The 21,415-nt window shown below is 42.3% G+C and overlaps 2 protein-coding genes across 2 annotated transcripts; both read right to left on the bottom strand.

The window, feature by feature from the left end:
• Positions 1 to 1,780: 1,780 nt before the first annotated feature.
• CCDC86 (coiled-coil domain containing 86) lies at positions 1,781 to 9,038 on the bottom strand. Its single transcript, XM_020792355.3, has 4 exons — positions 8,729 to 9,038; positions 7,983 to 8,112; positions 7,169 to 7,243; positions 1,781 to 2,891 (listed from the first exon to the last, which is right to left on the bottom strand). The coding sequence occupies exons 1-4, from the start codon at positions 8,962 to 8,964 to the stop codon at positions 2,772 to 2,774; spliced, it is 561 nt and encodes a 186-aa protein (XP_020648014.3). The 5' UTR covers positions 8,965 to 9,038; the 3' UTR covers positions 1,781 to 2,771.
• A 1,386-nt stretch (positions 9,039 to 10,424) lies between these two features.
• Positions 10,425 to 20,899, bottom strand: LOC110078334 (high affinity immunoglobulin epsilon receptor subunit beta). Its single transcript, XM_020792356.3, has 7 exons — positions 20,762 to 20,899; positions 17,960 to 18,126; positions 16,883 to 17,002; positions 15,748 to 15,804; positions 13,499 to 13,645; positions 12,301 to 12,420; positions 10,425 to 11,919 (listed from the first exon to the last, which is right to left on the bottom strand). The coding sequence occupies exons 2-7, from the start codon at positions 18,122 to 18,124 to the stop codon at positions 11,911 to 11,913; spliced, it is 618 nt and encodes a 205-aa protein (XP_020648015.3). The 5' UTR covers positions 18,125 to 18,126; positions 20,762 to 20,899; the 3' UTR covers positions 10,425 to 11,910.
• Positions 20,900 to 21,415: the final 516 nt, after the last annotated feature.

The raw sequence follows: 21,415 nt of genomic DNA, 5'->3' as shown, positions 1-21,415 counted from the left end.
CCAATAACATCTGAAGACCCAAGGTTGGGAACCGCTGTCCAAATGGACTGGTTATTATTGGCAGGTGCCTCTTGCTGCCCAATGGGAAGGAGGCCCCTGCAACAAAACAATTGCTGGGAAACTGAGTCATACAACAGCAACTTTTCTGGACTCCTGTGGCATTAAGAAGTTGGAATGACAGCACTGCCTTAAATAATTGGCAAAAATCCTGTAAATTGAACTGGAGTAGGCTGATTGAAACAATGGAACTTATGGAGTTCACTCATGAAATCTCCATGGATTCAATGCATCTACTCTAGTGCAATTTATTATGTGAAATAATAGGATTTTTGGCCATTGCGTGATAGTTATATGATCAACAGTAGTCATTGAATAGCACTTCCGTATTCTCGGTATTTCCTTATCTCTGCTCCCTGCATGTCTCTGAAAATATCAACATGCATGCAGAACATGCATGCTGATGCTATGCACAACCTCTGGCATAGCACTCAGTTGCTTGATAATCTTAACCTTCATTTAATGAAGAACAAGGCAAATAACACACATAGTTGTATATATGAAAATCCCTGCAAAAACCTGGAAATTGGAGAGGACTGTTGAAAGCTACTCACGCAACTGCCAGAGCATAGAATCCAGTTCTTATAACTGCTTTTCTAAAATACACACGTATTTGTGACAGAGTATCAAAAACTGACTATTTTCTTGGACATTATGACAATTCCATAGGATTTGCCTACTACTGCAAGGAATGAAGCAGAAAAAAGAAATGGCTGCTGCTTTGTGTCCAGTGAAAATGTGAATTGGCCACACAAGTTTCTAGGCCTAATGAAAAAATACTGAAAAGGCACAGATAGCATCTGCTTCTAAGCTCAAAGGTCAGTTTTGAAGAGTTCAGATGTAACACCCACAAATGTTTCCCTTTTGTGTTCATTGTCTCCCTGTTCCAGACCTAGAAACAAAGTTTATAATGTTAATTTTTAAAAGTCTTAGTTTGATTCATTAGTAAGGTGAAAATCCACTTGTGTTAAAATGTGGTAGGGTAAACCTTTAATCTGTTACATTATCTGAATTGTTATAAAACAACAGACTCCTGATCAACAACCTGAACAGGTCAGGAGACCAATTTATGTCATGCAGGAGAATCCATGTGGTTCTTTGGCATTCACAGGCACGGGCAAATGTTCTCATAAAATCTAGCTAGCAGGAAGATGAACTCGACTTGTATGCAGTGGACATATTCCAAGATCACGCCTCCATGTGCTTAAACAACACTCCTACCCTCACATGGTTATATCACTACGCACTTAGTAATGTTCTTTCTTCTCCCCTTTCTTCCAGGCTTCACCATTTGTCCCCTTAGTAGTTTCCCTCCCAGAGTCAGAAGGTCGCCTGTCATTTGTTCTCCACTCTCCTACCAGGAAGCGGCTTACTTCTCAGCCCCTGTGCTGCCCCCCTCCATGCTGCCAGTGGACACCTCCTCCCCAATGGAGAGGGTGTGAGCATTTGAACCCTGTGACATTCACCCTCCTCCGCCATTTAGGGAGAAAGCACAACGGCAAGAAGTCAAGATTTACAAATGTGCTGCCAATTATTGCAAACCCTTGCCAAGTCAGGAATCAAAGTTAATGTTGCTGACTAATTATTATTGCAATTGGTTCAGTTTTACCAGCTCATGATTTCCAAGTTCTGCTCACCAAACAAACACATTTTCAAACAACTGTCTATTTTTACACAATAAATGTATACCTTTTTAGCATATCTATGGAGCCCAGACTAGGCCTTGAGAAATAGCTTTTAATTCAGTTATCTTCACTTTACCACCATTCTACATGTGCGGCCATGACCTGCTGCAGGACATAGCAACTTCCAGAGGACCATGTACACACAGGCCACAAACAGAATCAGATTTAAACATTTAGTGTCTCTCACTACTTGTACTCACATTTTCCTGCAAGGCCTAAGTTGTATCCTACAAATGTATTTTCATACTAGTGGCACAACACCCTCCCCCTGATGAATTTATTGCTAGAAACAGCATTAGGGTATTTACTAAAAAATCTCTTCTTCCATCTTTACATACTGAAGTTTTTCCAAGCTGGAGCCCTCCAGATGTTCTGAACTATAATTCCCATATTTCTTGACCAACGTTGAATTGGGCTAATGGGAATTATAGCTGAACACTTACTTGTGCAGGACACCAGGTGTGTGTATGGAGGGGGAGAGAGAGCATATATTTTTCAGAACTAAAGTTCACACTAGTGATAAACCTATCATCTCAGTCACTTGTGCACCCAGCAGCTGCCCAACTCCATCCCAATTAAGAACACTGTCAACAAAGAACAGCCATGTTCTTTTTCATCTTGAGTCATGGCTATCAAGGAAATATAGATTTAATCCTCATTTTCATCATGACACATTCATATGCATTACACTCTAAGCTTAGAAGCTGCAGATGGTCAAATAACACCTTTGGTGCTCTGTTCCATTCTAAACGGCCCGGAACTCCCTGAGTTCCTATAATAAAAAATCTCAGAGGTTCAGCCTTTGGCTTTGTGCCTGGCAGGCACCAGTGAAAAGGAAGAGGAAGCTTGAGCTTGGGATCATCTGGATGCAACACAGAGTCCTCCAGGAGAATCAGTCTGTCAGTGGCAATGGAAGCCAGGCAGATATCTGCACTGCACAGAAAGTCACTACTGCAGTGGATCCAGCACTCTCTTATGTGTTCAAAAACCACATTCTATGTGTCAGAAGTAAGAGGCCATTCCCCCCTTTCATTCTTTGGCTACTTTGCGCTGCAACTGGTGTTTCTGCAGTAGCGCCAAGGTATCTCGCTTCTCGATGCGCCGCAACTGCTTCTTCTTGGCACGCTTCAGTTTCACTGGATTACGGATCTGGAAGAAGAAAATGAAAAAAGATGATATGTATGTAAGCCTGAAGGGCTTTCTGAGAAATGCTCAATAGCTGCACAGAGGCTTCAGAAACTCTGAACACCTGCCAGAGTGCATATGAATATTATCTTGAAAAGCCTTTAGCTACAGAAGCAAAACCTGGAGGGAGGAAGGGAGGAAAAGAGATTAGGTTGTATGCTAGCAAGACTATGGACTAGGAAGGAAAGGAAGCAGAATAATCTCCTGCTTTTCTAAGAAATCACAATCTTCAGGTTGGCCTCTCTGTCAAATGTCACCTGGCAGCAACCATCACATTACGCTGTAACATCTCTGGCTGTTTCATCAGCTTAGCTAAGAGACCAACTGTGCTTCCTCATCGGTTCTTTCAACTGTTTTCCATTCCTGGATGGTCATTATAAAAATCCTGGCCTAAACCCACTTCTTAGCCCCAATGAAACAATGAGTCAATGGCTACATCAGTCCCACTAATTCATGGTGATCTAGGCCACTGGTTCTTAACCTTGGGTTACTCAGGAGTTTTGGACTGCAACTCCCAGAAGCCTTCACCACCAACTGTGCTGGCTGGGGTTTCTGGGAGTTGCAGTTCAAAAACATCCGAGTAACAAAGGTTAAGAATCACTGATCTAGGCCTTTGTAACTAAGGCCTAACGCCTGTGTTTGCTTCCCCCTTTTATTTCATGTCTTTTAGACCACTGGTTCTTAACCTTGGGTTACTCAGGAGTTTTGGACTGCAACTCCCAGAAGCCTTCACCACCAGCTGTCCTGACTGGGGTTTCTGGGAGTTGCAGTTCAAAAGCATCTGAGTAACAAAGGTTAAGAACCAGTGTTTTAGACTGTCAGCCTGCAAGCTGCCCTAGGAGTAGAGACGTAAAATTTCCAGAAATTTTGAAGCCATATAAGGCAGCTTTGGAAAAAAACTGAAAAAACTGCTTGCCCCCAATTTTCCTGTCCCCCCCCCCGCCTTCCCATCTCTATCTAGGAGCCCTTTCAGTTGAACAGCTGGACAAAAGGGTTCAAAGAAATAGCCACCAGTCTCTGCCAAAAGGTGACCAAAGGAGTCTCTCAGCCACATTCATGTTATTTATATGCAAGTTAGAAAGTATGCAAGACTAAACATTCCAAATTCCAACATATCACACTGTGGTACAGTGGGGTCTCGACTTACGAACTTAATCCGTATTGGAAGGTGATTCTTAGGTCGAAAAGTTCGTAGGTCGAATCTGCATTTCCCATAGGAATGCATTGAAAACCATTTAATCTGTATCTGCTCTTTTCCGTCCATAGAAACTAATGGGAAGCTGCTATTCCGCCTTCTGCCACAAGAGGGGGATATTTTGTTCTTTTTTTCCCTTAGGTTCAGGAAACGAGGAGGAAGGCAGGGAACAGTTTGCAAAGCACTTTAGAAATATTTTTTTTCAACGAAGCCAATTTAAAATCATGTTTTAAAGCATGTTGTGCTGATTTTTTCAGCACAAAGACACACAGGCAGGCTTTTTAGGTGCTGAGCAAGCCTCCCCAAGCCTCTTCAGAGCCAGCCGATCAGCTGTTAGGCGGGGAGAGGAGGGGGCAGGAGCAGAGAAAAGCACAAAATGGCTGCCAGGCTCCCTTCTGGGTGTCGGCTTTTAGCTGTTTCCTGCTCTTTTTCCTGCTGTTTGGGGGCTACCAAGGCCTGGTAAGTGACTTTCTTTTATTTATTTTTAAGTTTCTGACCCTTTTTTCCCCTCCAGAAGCCTCTAAGGGGAGGGAGGGGGCACTTTTTTTCCTGTACGTAACTCGAGGGAAGTTCATATGTCGAGTCCTTATTTCCCCTATAGGGCGGGTTTGTAAGTTGAATTGTTCGCAAGTAGGGTCGTTCGTAAGTCGAGACCCCACTGTACCAGTATGCTATCACAGGCGAGGGCTTTTCTCCAAGGGCTCTTGGGGCAGTTAATGTTTGGCACAGCCTCACCTACACTCTGGTATATTCCTTCATATACTGTATGGGTGGACCACCTATGGCCCTCCAGAAGTCAATGTGACTGCAACTCCCATTACCCTTTATGCTGTGTAGGATGACAGAAGATGAAATTCAATAAACTCTGAAGGACAACCCCACAACATGCACGCACACACAATGCTGCCCCAACTGCACAAGATCCCCTCCTTTGGACTTATGATTCTTGGCAGCAAAACCATTATGAGATATAAGGCATTAAGTTGACTGTAAACTGCCCAGAGTGGTCTTGTAGCCAGATGGGCAGTATAGAAATCAAACAAATAAATTAAGTCCTAGCTGTCCAGCAGGGCTTTCTATCACATGTTGGAAATAGCTGTAGGAAGGGGATGGAAAGGAAAGGCCCAGTCCACCAACATGCTAATAGCTAAATAAATAAATAAATAAATAAATAAATAAATAAATAAATAAATAAATAAATAAATCCTGTTGCTTAACATATTAGATCACACTGGACTAGGCCCACTGAATCAATGGGGATTTGGTGAGTCCACTTCTCCATACAGTGGTGCCTCACTACACAGTTTTTTTGGCTAGACATTGACTTTTTGCAATCGCTATAACGATTTGCAAAACAGTAATTCCTATGGGGGAATTTCGCTGGACAATGTTTGGTCCCTGTTTCACAAACCAATTTTCGCTAGACGATTTTGACAGCTCCCTCCGCGCTCGTAAAACGAGTGTTTTTGGGACCTCAGCTTCACAAGACAGCTATTTAAACAGCTGATCGGTGGTTCGCAAAGCGGCTTTCCTATGGCCGATCTTTGCTAGACAACGACGATTCTTCCCCACTGGAATGCATTAAACAGGTTTCAATGCATTCCAATAGGGAAATGCTTTTCGCTAGACAATGATTTCGCTAAACAGCGATTTCAGTGGAACGGATTAACATCGTCTAGTGAGGCACCACTGTAAATTCAATCTATTCAAAAGGGCCTCACAGCTTACTGTGACTTACTTTAGTGTAATAAGTCACAATTAGAGTAGGCCTACTTGAATTAATGGAACTTACAGAGGAGTAGGTTCACCAAGTTCCCACTGATACAATGGGCCTGTTCTCATGCGACTTACTATGCTAAGCAACAGGATTTTTGCCACTATCTCTATCAAGAGGCTAAACCAGCCACAAAAAATAAGAAATAAAATCAGAAACTGCTCTCTTAGCCTGCAACTCTCTCTGCTCAAAAAGAAGGGTTTCCTGTCACTACCCAAATGAGCTTGGAGCTCCTGTAAGAATGCATCAAATCATATTCTGGGCTTACAACACTCTCAGCCGGTTGGAAATCTGACGGAGTCTAGATTTGTGCCACAGGTAAAAGAAACACAGTTCAGGCAGGTCAACATGTGTAGCTGGCCCATCAAGCCTCAGTTTAAAATTAACTCATTCTACAACAAGAGAAAGGTTAAGATAAAGTTTGTGTGCCACCAGATTGACCCAGTGGCACACAATCCACCAGACTGACCTGGCTCTCTGCATCTGCTCAAAACACTCTCCTTAATGAAGGGCAACTAGGAAACATGGCTCACTAAAGCTTAGTGCTGGCCTAAGAGGGTTCCAGAGTACATTTACCAAATGAAGTATGAGGTGAAAAGTGACAGTGCAGTACATTTAGGGCTGCTGATTCTCATCATGACAATCCCCACCTCATCCCGCTGTCACTTGCTACAAAGGAAATCCAAAATGCAGACAAATGATTCAGACCGTACCCACAAATAAACAGCTAGTCTTTTGCAGAGTTAATGCTGCTAATTGCCCATTCAAAGTTAAACCACCCTCAAATACAAAAAAGTATTTGTTGTACTGTTCCCGGGAATTACAGTGAAGGAACAAAGAATGTATTTATTATCGTCTTAGAACTAAAGAGCTGGAAGGGAACCTATGGATCACTGAGGCCAGCCCCTGTTAAGATAGCACATCGGGGACTCAGCCTCCCTACCTCTCAGGTTTAGGATTTAGAGGATCAAAATCCCTGCCTCTTTAGATTTAGGGGTGTTGCAGATAGTATTACAGACTCAGTACTGCAGACTCTGCTAGTCAAAATGTTCCACAGCATCAACTCTGAGAGCCCTGGCTCCTCCACAGGACTGGATATGAAGAGCCATGATTAGCATACTACTACTACTACTACTACTACTACTACTACTACTACTACTACTACTAATAATAATAATAATAATAATAATAATAATAATAATAATAATGCTTCAGTTCATATGCTTCCACGTTTTATTTCAGGAGGAAACAAGAACTTAAGCCAAGACTCACCACTTGTACAATCTCTGCTTTTCGTTCATTCTCCAGGCGTCTTTTTAAATTCTCTTCCCTACGTCTTTTTTTCTCCTGAAGGAAGGAAAAATAACAGTGAGAGCTTCCTCGCCTGTTGTTTTAGGAAATATTTACAGAGTTTGCAACTGCTTAGACATACAAAGAACATTTAAAAAAAATACCATTACATAAATATGAATTCATGAAAAGAAGAAAGAGGTACATCAATCTCTTTTACCTTTCAGTGTGACCTCCTACATGAATGGTCCAGGAGAATGCACAGCATGCCACAAGGTTTTTAAAAATGTTATCAGCAATGTTGCTTTGTTAGCCACACTGATATTTGTACTTATTGCTTACTCTTCCTAAGGAACTGAGTGCCCTTTGCCATCAGAGTGTGGCACTATCTCAATAAAAGGCTTTCAAGGTATCAACCCACAGAAATAGTTTACCATTGCCTTCTTCTGTGTAAGACTGAGGCTGTGTCCCAATTACTATTTATAAAAGATCATCCACAAGTCTATTACAGTATTGTTGCTATCTAGGATCTGCTCTTCAAAAACTTCACAACACTATCATCATGGGAATTAATACTTTTCCTCTGCTGATACAACTGTTATTTCTTGAAGAATAATTTTAGTCTGATTTCTCAGCTCTGGCCATTCTGTCTTGGGAGAATTCTGACAGCATTGCTCTTTGCTTTTGTAGCATACTTAAGTCTCATGACCACATTGTGGTTTCCATATGAGAGAGGAAAATACTGAGACTAAAAAAAGACGCTTAGTTACTGCACAAGGTACAGCATATTTCTCACCTCACGCTCTCTCTGCTTTTCTTCCTTCAACTGTCGAGCAAAGTCTTTGACTAGTTTCCTTTCTTGGCGTTCTTTCATCTTGCGTTCCCAGGAGGTACGCAAAGGCTTGTCCTGAATCATGTAAGAAAACCTGGTGAGGGAAAAATATCCTAACCAGTTATGAGGCAAATGAGAACTAAACACCAATATAAGCATAATATCACTTTACAGTTGCAAATATATGCACCTTTATTTGAGAATTAATTTGACTGACTCTCATGATAAATAGGCAAAAGTTGGGTACATTCCTCAAAATTATGCCAATGTCAGAAGACACTATAGTAACCATTCAGTCTAAAGATTGGTGTTTGGCTTTTCAGACTGGTTGGTCTAACAGGGCATTTAAGCAGCTGGAAAAATCTGCTTAAAGACAAAATCTGATCCCGTCTGTGCCAACATGTTTCATAGGACTCTTGCAAATATAAAGTTAGGAGTAGGAGAGCCATATATGCCATTTTAAAGTATCTTCAGGAAACCCCAAATGTAGAAGTAATGAAGAAACTAAAAAAATTAATAATACAGGACAAAACTGATTCAGGATACTTAACAAAGGCCAGCCGCTTCTGTAAATCGACGTAACTGATAAACCTCCCACGTTAATAAAACCAAGACGGTCCGGACGCTGCTTTCCTGCTCGAAGCTCACAGCCCTCTACTATACCGATCACAGACTTGCCAGGACCCGCGGCACTAAAATTAACCTCTTACCGCTGTTTGTTACGATCTTTCCACACCCGCCCGGATTTAGGCTTCCCTTTGGGGATGGCGAGAATCTCCTTTCGCTTCTCGCCCAAAGAAGTCGATCGCGGCTTTCCTGGATCAGGTGTGACCAAAACACCGGCTTCCTCCTCGTTTCCAGACGTCGGTGGCCGACCCTCCTCTGACTCGGGAAGCAAATGATCATTCTGCAGCTCGCTGGCAACGGCACCCACCGCCGCCGCCATTCTCCCTACCGGTTTCCCTGTAAGCTCTTCTTTCCTCCACGTGGGGGTGGGTGGAAGGGGATTTCCGGAAGTCGCTATCGGATGACGCAAAATTCGCGTCATAGAACGCATGCGTAGAATGAAGCAAGGCAGGCGGTATGCATTCATGGAGGGTATACATTCGTTATTCGTTGGATCAAGAGGTTACGCTTTGAGTGCACGTGTCACAAAAGTGAAAGAAAAGAGAGAGAACACTTTTGTAGCTCTTTAAAGACAAATATATTTCTTTCTCTAGGAGCTACCGTGGATTATGATCCACTTTCTCGGTAGGGCTTGGAACGGGGTTTATTCTTCATAGATCTCTTCGGGTTTGTACAGTACAGGTATTTGATAGAATTCCTCCTGGGCGCGGCGGCGAGCCATTAGGAGATCCAAGGAAATGAAACAGGATTGTACCTCCTCTCCCCCTTTTGCTTGGTTTTAAAGGCGTTGGGCTCGAATTGAAAGTCATGTTGTTCCGAATGTTGGAAGCAACATCTTTCTGCAAGGTTGGCTCTAACTATTAGCATACCACAAGTACTTATATGTTTGTTCGGCTACTGTAGGAAATATCAAAACATGCACACAAATATACCTAGAGCAGCTATTGACTAAAAGGCTTTTTCTGGGGGAAAATACCACATCACAAGTGAAAAATGTACTCTGTAAGTTCAGGGAGATACTGTATAATTATACTGTCATGTCCGAGATCTGATAAAATACATTAAAAACTTCCAAGATAGCAAGGCACACAGATTCTAATAAACATACAATGCTAGCAATACATTCTTCAGAATGGTATTAATGCAACAGCTTAGAATAAAAGACTGTTTCTCTGCATGATTCAAGTAAGTACGCGTTGAACTCTTTTTACAGCAAGTTACAAAGTCAAAAGTTTCTATCTTAGTATTTTCCTTAGGGGTTTACTGCTAAAAATTGCAAGGAAAAAATAATTTTAAAATTTCCAAAGATAAAAATGCTCATATAATTTCTTGGTGGAGATCCTGTTGCTTAATGCAGTAAGTTGCACTAGAAGCCCACTGAAGCACTGGGGATTTGATGAGTCAACTCCATTGATTCAGATGGGCCTACTCTAGCTAAGAAGTGCTTTAGCATAATATATAATACCTAGAATAGGCTTATTTGAATTGTTGGGTGAGCTGCAGCACCAAATTCCCTCTGATTCAGTGGGCCTACTCTAGTGCAACTTCTAATGCAGGATTGCAGCCAATGTCTAGTCAATTATCACATGCAGATTGGTCAACCCTGTGTTCTTTTTTTAATAACAGCAATGCAGGTGGAAGTGTTATCCTACCTGAGCCCAGTAATATTCAAGGAAGAGCTGAGATTTGAACCAGACACTGTCTAGTTCACAGCTCCTTCTCTTACTCCACCAGAGTAGCAGTGTATCTTGGTGATAAGGTCATGCTGACAAATAGGCATCCATACACATTTTAAAGGCTTAACTGTGGCATCCAATTACAGTTACATCAAAGAAGGAAATCTTGAAAATAATGCTAATAACAGTGAAGTTGTCTGTCAAATTTCTCATGGACACAGTGACATGAAAATTGGCAAGTCAAAATCCTTGGGTCCTCAGAGAAAAGGAGTCATATAATATCATGATATTACTTGTAGGAGTGGATGTTGAGCTTCTTATAAAGGCCAAATCTGATGGATAGGCTAATGGACTTATCTAGCATGTGTTTTAGATTTCAACTCCAACAGTTCCCCAACCAGTATAGCTGAAGTCACTGGCTGGGGATAATGGGACTTGTGGTCATCACATCTGGAGGGCTGTAGGGTAGGAAAGGCTTTTAGTTCAGTATAGTCTACAGCAGTGGTTCTTAACCTTTGTTACTTGGATGCTTTTGAACTGCAACTCCCAGAAACCCCAGTCAGGACAGCTGGTGGTGAAGGCTTCTGGGAGTTGCAGTCCAAAACTCCTGAGTAACCCAAGGTTAAGAACCAGTGGTCTACAGTTCCACTGGCAGTGGCCCTCCCTAGTTTTCATTGGGATCTTTCCACACCTACCTGGGTGTTGAACCTGGAACCCCCTGCATGTACAGCATGTGCTCCCCTGCTGAGCTATGTTCCTTCTGCAATAGTCCATCAGAAGGTGACTATTCTGGGCCCTAACAGTCAAAGCAGTTCCTTTCCCTCCTTTGCCACTGAGTCCTATTCATGTCTGCTGAGAAATATGCCCCACTGTATTTTGTCATGTTTGGGGTCAGGACTGCAGCCTTGCACAGCAATCCCATATACAACTGCTGAAAAGTTAGTCTTATTGAATTTAATGGTACTTTCCTCTAGGGAAGGTTATATAGCATGGTGGTTTTTGGAATCCTGGAGTGAGCTGCAGAATGGAAAAGGTAAAGTCTTCAGTAGGCGGAGAAAAGATTTGTTTGTTTCTCCTCTGGCTACAAACCAGTTCTAAGACAGATACTTTCCTCTGTGAGAACATATAACAGTAACGATTTGTGGAAATGCACTTGTGTGATTGTTAAAAATTCCACATCAGTTCACTCTTCCCCCGATACACAAACAGTTTTCAAAATGGCTATTTAGTTCTAATTGTTTCTTGAAAATTCAAATGCACTTTCAGTTTAAATACAGTGAGTGAGCTGTATCCTGTCACAGGGATTATTATAATATCAATTCCATGAAAATTGTCATGTTGGATGCAGGCCAGTTTGGTTGGCTGTCTCTTTCACAAAGCTAGAGCTTGTCTCTTTCTAGAGAGGCACAAAATGGAAAAGACCAGCAGAATTCAGAAGTGGTTTTTTCTTCCAATCCATCTTGGGCAGGTGAAGAGATGGTGAAAACTTCTCTGCCATGTGGCTTCAAGCAGGCAAACAATTTTGTGCCCCGTACTTCATTCTGCTGCAAGTTGTGTGACAGTCAGAGAAGAGAGAGGCTTCTATTCGATCACATTAACTGAAACAACAAACAAACCACACAACAGAAGACTTTAGCTAGTAATTATACTGCACAGGCTTTATCCACACACATACACACACACCCGCCCAGTTGGAGCCTTTCCCTACTGGTTTATGTACAGGCCAATGAAATCTGAATAGGAGAGAAGATTTAAGATCTTAAAGATACATGGATAATGAATTTATATCTCAGGTCAGATCTTATTCTGTGAGTTAAAGCCATACAGTCAGAACTGAGGAACAGATCTGGATGAGGTAAAGGAAGCATTTAGTTCATAGAAGGGAGTGTGCTTTATAACAAGGAAGGATAGTGCTTTAGAACAAGACATATCAAAGCAGCAGAAATGTGTAAGACAACAAGGAGGGGTTCCTTCCTCACCATCTCTTGATAAGGTTGCTGTCTTCTGTCTTTAAATCCAGTCACCAATGCAGTGACAGCTGCAGACAGTTCAAGGAGTGAAAGGATGATGAAGACTGAGTTCAGACTGTATATTATCAACTGTGAACAAATAAAAGCAAGCAGCAATCACGTGGGTTACCATTGATCAAGTCACGGGGAATCAGCCTCTTCTAGCACTTGAAAGAGCATCAGAGCCCATGGCTAAGGAATGCAGCAGGAATTCCTGTTCCATAGCCCTACAGTCCTATACGTTTTTCTAGTTTAGTGATCCAGAGTTGAAGCCTCGTGTTCTGAGATCCTGGAAGCCCAGCAAAATTTTCTGAATTGAAAATTCTTTTTTCTTTGTGATTCTATGGATCTGCAATTTCATATTTGGCAGATCGTCATGATTTACTTATTTATATTTGCATCGCTGTTTTGGCTACCATTTTTTGCAAACCTCAAGAACTCCAATAACCTATCATTCTAAGCCCCTATATCATTAGAACCTTATAACATCAAGATGCTACAATGCCAAATTATAGACTATTATGATCACCAGTAGAGCGTACTATAAGAACTACAAACACCATTTTCATATGAACAACATCTAAACAACTCCATTCAACTCACTGCATCAAATTTTCCTTTTAGTGTACTTCCATGTTAAACTGGCAGACATGAATGAAATACTTCAAAGCTATATTATTATATCACTAATATTGTTCTGAGGCTTAACTGTTTTGATAAAACTACTGCAACTAATGAAACACAAAGATTATTGCACCATTCCCACTTTTCAATTAATGGGACAGTTTGCTCCTTTAGCAGCTGTCAACAGATGTTTTTAAAGAGGCATTACAGCCTGCCAGCTATTTATGAGCTGCTCTTTCTGCTTCCTAAATGTTACAACAGGGATGGGAAACTATGGCCTTCCAGATGTCATTGGAATGCAGCTCACACTAACTTAGGCAGCCTACCCCAGGGTGTGGAATTATTTTGGGAATTGGAGCACAATCATATGACGGTTGTTATTGCCCACTCCTGTCCTCCAGTGAGGTAGATTTCTTCCATTTGGTTATATAAGATAGCTTTGCAAAATCTTCAGATGCCTTGAACCTTAGGTGAAGCAGGGCATTTAAAGCAAAATATAGATTTCTACCACATGCATGTGGAGAGGAACTGAGAAAAAGCTTACCTGACTACTAGCAACACAATCTTTGTCAGGATGCTTATCACATGGATTTCCTTTTCTCTTTTCTTGTAAAATCTCAATAACGTGGAGGATGACTGCAATCACTGCAGCCACACTGACTAACAAGCCAGCAAAGAAAGAGGCTTTCACCTATATCAGAAAGTTAAATAAAACAAATAGTTCTATTAGGCCCCTTGCATTAGCTGAAAAGCAGTCACTTGTTAAAAGTTTCAGAAAATGCTGCCCTGATATTCTTCAATGCAGGATATCTCTCTTGCTCTGGATCAGACCTCTCCAGAGATCTGGGGGCTACACAACTTGAAAGCTGCACTTTGGAAGGCCACTCTGCAGCCACTGCCCTCAATATTTTTCTTGCAATATGGGTTGTTATGTGCTGACGAGGGGGAACCAAATTACAGTAACACTAATAGAGCTTTCAAAGTGAGATATTTTAAGGACTAGCTTTACCAGTTCCACATCCTCATGGAGTTTCCATGGCAGAGTGGGAATTTGAACCCCGGCCTCCTGAGTTATGACTATAACTACATGACTATTCACTACACTACACGGGGTCTCTTTACAATATGGGAGTCTTTTTAAAAACTGAGCAAGACCTCTTGTTCCCTCTAGTGGCCAGCTTCTGTCTTAAAAAGATTTGGCGCATAGAGCAAAATTATGTTCTTTAGATCAGTAGTTCCCAACCTTGGTAACTCAGGTGTTCTTGGACTGTAGTTTACAGAAGCCTTCACCACCAGCTGTGCTGGCTGGGGCTTCTGGGAGTTGCAGTCCAAGAACACCTGGGTTACCCAAGGTTGGGAACCACTGCTCTAGAGAGCCAATTTCCCCCTCAAAACCATTGTGAAAATTTAGGCCTGTTGCCCACCATTTAGACTAGTCAGAAAGCTCTGTCAGTTGGGGAATTTCTCCCCCTAAACCTTCTGGGGGGGGCACCAAAAACTTTTAAGTAAAACTGGAAGTGGCCAGAAAGCTATTTATGGTTTGAAAATACCACTTTTGATTTGATATTTTATTTTTGGTGGGCACACCTTTTTTCAAAAGGAGAATCACAGTGGAAGCACAGTTCTTCCATTCTTAGGCACAACCTTTGGAAAGCTTCTCTTTAGCTGACTCAAACATATTCTGGAACTCCTGGGGCCACCAAAATGCTCCAGGGATGCAAGATTTCCTTTCCTGCCTTAGACTTGTTCTCTCTCTCATTTTCTCTTTTGGTTGACAAAATCTGTAAACTGTTTTGATACTTCTACTTCTGACAGACTGTCCTAAATGCCTCTCAAGTAAGGCCTTTTCACTATCATGCAGATTAGGGATGGGCAATACATGGCTAGCCAGTTTTTTTAAAAAACTGAAAGTTTTCTTAAAATACAAGGTATTTTAAATAATTAAAACTGATGGTTGTTGTGGGTTTTCCAGGTTGTTTGGCCGTGTTCTTAAAGGTTGTTCTTCCTAACATTTCACCAGTCTCTGTGGCTGGCATCTTCAGAGGACAGGAGTCAGAACTCTGTCTGTACATTAAACATTAAAAACTATCTTAACTTTAAAAAAGCATTCAGGGGCTCAATCATAATAGTTTAAAACCTGCCTGAAAAGCTGGATCTTCAGCTGTTGGCAGAAGGATAAAAGGGAAGGGGACAACCTGACCTCCCAAGAGAGAACATTACACAGTCTGGGAGCTGTCACAGAGAAGGCCCCATCAACAGTGCCTGTGCTGGCAATGGGTCTGAGCAGAGGGCCTCCTCTGATGATCTTAAATGCCAAGAAAGTTCACATAGAGAAATATGATCCTTCAGGTAGCCTAGAGTCTAGACCCAAGCTGTATAGGGCACATATTTGCCTTTATGTGCAAATTGATGAAAAGTTGCATTTAGCATTCCTGATCCTATTTCTGTTACCTTTTACACCTCTTCTCATCCATCATTGTTGATTTTCACCAGACATCCACTGAATATTTTCTTTTAGTTTAGTTAAAGGAAGTCTTTTTTTTTCATTCTTTCCTGAATATACTTGTGGTTTATACATTTATTGTTGTTTTATTTAGTCATAGTAAGTAGCAGCCCCCAATTCCATCTCATTTATACTCTCTAACATCAGTCTTTATTTAAGCCCCCCTACTCTCTGCATTGTGATAGGGTTCAGGCCAATATGACCAAACTGAGCCAATTTTCAGGACATACATATTGTGCCTATGTGGCCTTTACTCTGACAAATAAATAAATACTTGGAGCAATATTTACCAGCCATGCATGCTTTCTTTTCTCCATTTCCACCAACAAGGACCCAGAGAACAACAGCTACATTAGAGAGGAAGAAAAAGGAACAGCTGTCAGCCTGAGCCTATTTTTTTTTTTTTTGGCTGTAAAAAAATCAGACTCACTACAATTGTGGTTTTATGCTGTGACCCAGAAAAAAACAGAGAATTACTCATTTTACTCAATTGCTCATTTCCGCAGATCCTGATCATCAGTCAGATGCTTTTGTCTGGCAGCTTTACTTGATTATAGCAATATGTGAAAAAACCCTGTTTATACTGTAACAAGCACATTGTCAACTATAAAGAACATAAAAGTATCTATTAGCACTACCGCCATATTTGTAACTGAACAAATCTCTGGATGGCCACAGGCCGCTTCTAGGCTTCTCTATGGACTTTGTTCTTGACTTCTGTTTCTGAAGCAGCTGCACCTTTAGGACCTGTGTCGTTTTATTCCTCTTTTTTTGAACCACTCAAGTGGCCTTGTAGCCAGATGGTCGGTATACAAATTAAATACATTTATATATAAATTTGAATAAAATAAATGGAGGATATTGAATCACCACAGCATTAAATTTTACTGATTTTACAGAAATAGGGCATACCTAGATTTCACAGGGACATCTATGTTCAATCTATCTGTGTTCAGTTAGTTTCACCAAAGGCTGAAGAGATCTCTGAAGTTTGGATCCCCATGGTTCCCACTGCTAGGCTTCTCTATCTGTGCCTGAAACTAGAGAAAGACCCTGGAGAATCTTCTAGAACACTCCTCCCCAACCTGCTGCCCTCAGATTTTTTTTTTAGAAGAACAGCTCCCACAATCCTTTCTAGACCCTTCCGAGTGTTGGGATGCTCTTTGTGACAGGTGGGCAAACTTGAAAGTCTGGAGGGGGGGGGATTCCAAGAAAAAGAACTCCCCAGGGGAAACTAAAAGATCACTTTTGATTTGTAATAATCACTATTACAAAAATATTAGGATTTTTTTTGTTGCTAAAACAAGGTGAAGGGACACCCCTTGTTTTAAAGGGAAATCACCATGTTTGCTGTGGCTAATGGTAGCTACGGCCTAACCACGGACTGACAGATGACTTCCCAGCCCTCTTGAACTGTTTGTTTACCAAGATCCCAATCCAGAAGTAGACTCCACTCTTCACAGTGAAGCTCTTAAAGTTCTTTTGTGCTTCTGTCAGAGCAATGCCAAAGCATATCTGTATAGCCCCCAACACAATCTGCACAACCTGCAGGGGAAAATAAAAGAGAATTTTGGATTGGTATGATGATGATAGTGGCGATGATGCATTATTGCTGCCATCACTAGCTTCACCACTCTCCTCTATCACTTCATCTCCCACTGTCATCCATCTTGCTGCAAACACTTCCTTCATCCTTGTTAAATTCGGTGTCACTCTGCCATTCTTCTCATGGCCATCAACTGTGTTTCTATTGTCATCATGACCCACTGTGGCTGTTTTTCTAAACCATGCTTGGCTTGGGTCAGGGTGGATAAAAATTATTTTTTTAAAAAAATCAAATTGATTTACATCATGATTTACATCTAAAAATTTGGTTTTTAACATTTAAATTGCCAACACCCCCCCTCATTTATTTTATTTAAATCATTATTTAAACTGTAATTTAAATCAAATCCACCCTGGCGTGGGCTAATATTTTCATCCCGACCATCTTCTGAGAACTACACACGTTCGTCATTGTAACAGTTATTCCAGCCAACTTATCAGAATGTTTCATATCATAACCTTAACTTCTGAAGGACCTAGGCAATTATAATAATTTTTCAAAAATGCTTTCTCTATGTTCAATAGTTGTCTAAGTTTCTTGGATGGATCAGATCCAGGATCTTCTTTCCATGGGTGGAAGGTGCTTTTGTCTAATTTTCAAGATGGCCCTCTGTCCTCATATTAAAATTCACCTCATTCCTCAGAATACACTCCACCCTCTGTGTTGCATTTTCAAGAGGCTAGCGGAGCTGTCATAGGGTGGGAGAAATGTCATGTGCAATTTGTTCATGGTCCAACACCATCTGGATTACTATTAAGAGCCACTTTAATTTGGTGCCAGGGACAGAATATGACACCATTCTATCATCCATTTCATGCTGAGAATTTGACTTAGCCTGTTAAAACATTCCATAAGGTAGAGACTGTTTACAGGGTTTGAGCCTGTTTTGGCCTTACCCCGAGCGCCTTTGGCAGCGTATTCAGCCTTTGGCTCTGCGATGGCTTGAGCTGTGATGCAATGGATGTATTCCCAAGCACACTAGCAACAGCCTGCGGATCTGTTTGTTGGACGACTTGTGTGATGATCCTTCCATTCTCATGGTCTGTCACACTGGTGGCCATTTCTGGAGATAAGAGAAGAAACAAGCATAGCTGGCGGGAGAAGAGGAGAGTAAGGGAAAGCCAGGTTCCAGGCATGCATGCCATTCCCTTATGTATGTGCAGCTGTGCACAAACAGGCTCTCTCACTGGCATACACAGAACATTTCCCAAAAAGCAAGGGCAAAATCACACTACATTTGTAATCACAGTACAGTACATGTGTTTTCTCGGCTCATTATTGAAGGACATCTATATAAACACCTGCTACTTTTTGTTAATGGCCACTGTAATGGTGATTATCAGCATTTGTGCTTTCTGCATTTTGGTTTCCTTTGGCCCCACAAATTTCACCTTATATTCACTCACTGAACCACCCAAGCACGTGTATAATAATCTGGCAGCTGAAGCAACACTCTGTGCCTCTGAGGATGTGAAATGTAACAAGGTTTTGTGGAAAACCTTGTGTCAGGTAAAACTTTGGTGCTACATTTTGGTATATACAAAAGACAGAACAAGTCTATACGGGAGCCGTAGAACTCTCTAAAGAGAAACTCCATTTTGTGAAGTGTGTGTCTCCAGGGCTAAGCAGGTCAAGTTTCTACAGAAACAATGGCCTGAGATGAATGAGATGTGCAGTGGTGCACACTGGGCAATTGCTCCTACTTCAGTGGAAGAGGCTGAACAATCCTGGTATTTCATGCCAAGATTTATCATATTGTCTGGCACCTACTGGCCTCCCTTCTCTGGTTTCTTCCCTCTCAACTTTGTTCTTGGCTTCTTTCTCTGAAGCAGCTACATCTTTTAGGGCTTGTTTCTTGAAAGCCGTTTTTCATCAGACGCTGAAGAGAACTCTAGATCTGGCAAACTGTTTCTAAAGCTCCACCCATCATATTATCCCACACTCCCTTACAAAGATGCTCTCCAACCACAAGATCCCTCAATGGAAGTTGTGTGTTATGTTCCATGAAGCAGAATCTGATCTAGGGTGACCTTAATAGGATTATCAAGGGATATGAGAAATCTATATAATGATTTTACCACTGCCACTCCATAGTTGAACAGGGATTTGAACTCAGGTGTTCTGGATCTTAATCCATCAAAATATCCTCTACACACCACACTGACTCTCCTGGGCTCGAATGGAATAGGGAATAAGTGGCCCTGCATATGTTGCTGGACTATAATTCATAACAGACTTATGCAACAGAGGTGATGATGGAATTGCAATACAACATTTGGAGAGCTACACGCTTGCCATCCATGGGGCTGCCCCTCCTGCCTCCACACCTGGAGCTCCTGCCTACTGTCAAATGTAGACTCCAGAAGATGTGACTAAAGTCACTTCTCTTTCCCTGCTAAACCCCAAGCTGCTGTCTGAGGTTAGTGCCAGGCTCCATAGTTATTTACTGTAGTTCTTCACTTTTGGAGGTAAATAATCCTAGCCAATTGCTACAGGTTGTACGTAGATTGCCCAGCTTGTACTGATGTTGTCGCAATGACCTCTGATTAAGCTGGGGCAGCAACTTATTATGAAAGATCAGCAAGTCTGCTAAAGCAAAGAGAGAGAGAGAGAAAACAGGATATGTGGAAAGGGATGTAGCAGAACCAAATGCAAAAGAAAAAAGAGAAGCTAATTGCACCATTTGTGAGAGGTAATTTTTTTTTTTAAAAAAACTCTCTGTTCCACCAGTGTATTGATGGGGATCCATCTTCTCACATTCAAAATGTACTTTTTAAATGCCACAAAATGTCTTGTGGCACCATAAAACTTAACCAGTTTTATTAGTGCAAGTTTTCATGGTATTCACCTAACTATTAGTTCATTTAATAATAGCTAGGTTATCCTTCAGAGGCGCAATCTGATGGAATTTAGGTTTCTAAGGCCTAAATTACACATGAATGTAACTACATAATTCTGCCTTTGAGTGCAAAATCCTTCTTAATAGGGCCCACAAAGCAATGTTTACAGTCAGTCTCATCTCTTTCCACATGAGCCCCTTCGTCTCTTTTTATCTTTTTAAAAGAGGGTACATCCCACTTTTGGTACTAACCCCCAGCTGGGGCTTTGCATGACCAACCTACTGAAGAACAATGATCCAAAACAGGCAGGGGGGAAGGTGTGGCCGCCCAAATAGCATTGAGCTGCAGTCCCCCCACCTCCCAGTGCTTCACCACTGACTGTACTGGCAGGGACGGATGTCTCGCGTGCCCCCCCCTCCAATACCAGATGACACAGAAAGAGATAGTAAGAAGGTCATTGGCTAGGAAAAGGGTGAAACCATGCGGAGAATCAATGCTGAAGCAAAAATGCGCACACAGTGGGACAGCAAACTATTAAAAGATACAAACGGATTTAAAATTCCCCAACTGTTCCAAGGGAATCCCTGATGGGGCAGGGAGATCGGGAGGCTTCCGAGCCAGGCATCACATTGCTGAGGGCGTGATTTATTCTCCAAGGGACCCCCACAGCCACCCCCACCCCCACCCGTCGCCCCTTCCTGCCTTGTATTCACAGCGCTGCTTCGGGTTGCCCACCCGCCGTCCCTCCCTGCGAATTAGCTGTTCCCTCGGCGCGCGAAGGCACGCGAGCCAAGGAGAGACCCACGCGGCGTGTCGCCCCCCCCCCCCCCCCCCCCCCCGGCCATGAAGCCCGGCTACCTTCCCGCTAGCCGGTGGGGCTTCCGCAGGCAGTTCCAGCAGAGGCGATTCCCCCGCGTCCCTGGCGGCCGTCGCTCCTTCTCCCGAGCGTGACTTTCGTGGGCTTAAGCCTCGGTCTTCCGGGAAGCTCCGGGCTGGAGTCCCGCAGGGGGCGGGCTAGGAAAACGGAGAGCAGGTACTGAAGATTGGGGGGGGGGCGGTTGGGTGCGTGGCTGAGAGAGGATCGCTTTCACACGATGGCTGGAGGGCGGGGTAATAGTGTAGTTGCGAACCGGGGAAGCCTTGCTCCCTGTGCTAACTCTTAACATTTTTTGTCTCTTTGCCAGGAATTGCTCAATTGTCAAAACACTTGGAATAAAAGCGTAGGACGGGGCTGGGAAGGAAGGCCAACCCTTGCCGTGAGGGCCAAGAAGATGGTTCTTACAAAAACACTCTTGTAACGGCCTCCTTCTACCTCATAAAGGAAGGTCGCTAGGTCACTCCACTGTTACTCTTCTGGTAGTCTGCCACCAACCATCCCCTGCAATAAGTATCTTCAGGCCGGAATGGATTTAAAACAAAATAACTAAAGTTTATTGATTGGTACATTAAGATTGGTACAACAAATAAATCACGAAATCACATAAAGGCTCTAGCTCACACAGACTCATATCT

Source organism: Pogona vitticeps, chromosome 1 (genome assembly GCF_051106095.1).
Source record: "Pogona vitticeps strain Pit_001003342236 chromosome 1, PviZW2.1, whole genome shotgun sequence".
NCBI lineage: Eukaryota > Metazoa > Chordata > Lepidosauria > Squamata > Agamidae > Pogona > Pogona vitticeps.
Note: the sequence above shows the minus strand (reverse complement) of the source record. Positions and strands in the feature narration are given on the sequence as shown.

What these genes read in the sequence shown, in the direction of transcription:
- CCDC86 (XM_020792355.3), bottom strand. Translation starts at nt 8,964, where the DNA reads ATGGCGGCGGCGGTGGGTGCCGTTGCCAGCGAGCTGCAGAATGATCAT. An exon ending in AAAGATCGTAACAAACAGCG is followed by an intron (nt 8,113 to 8,728) that starts GTAAGAGGTTAA and finishes TTCCCTCACCAG; the next exon opens with GTTTTCTTACATGATTCAGG. An exon ending in AAGCAGAGATTGTACAAGTG is followed by an intron (nt 2,892 to 7,168) that starts GTGAGTCTTGGC and finishes TTCTTCTTCCAG; the next exon opens with ATCCGTAATCCAGTGAAACT.
- LOC110078334 (XM_020792356.3), bottom strand. Translation starts at nt 18,124, where the DNA reads ATGGCCACCAGTGTGACAGACCATGAGAATGGAAGGATCATCACACAA. An exon ending in CGCTGCCAAAGGCGCTCGGG is followed by an intron (nt 17,003 to 17,959) that starts GTAAGGCCAAAA and finishes TTTCCCCTGCAG; the next exon opens with GTTGTGCAGATTGTGTTGGG. An exon ending in ACTTCTGGATTGGGATCTTG is followed by an intron (nt 15,805 to 16,882) that starts GTAAACAAACAG and finishes TCTCTAATGTAG; the next exon opens with CTGTTGTTCTCTGGGTCCTT.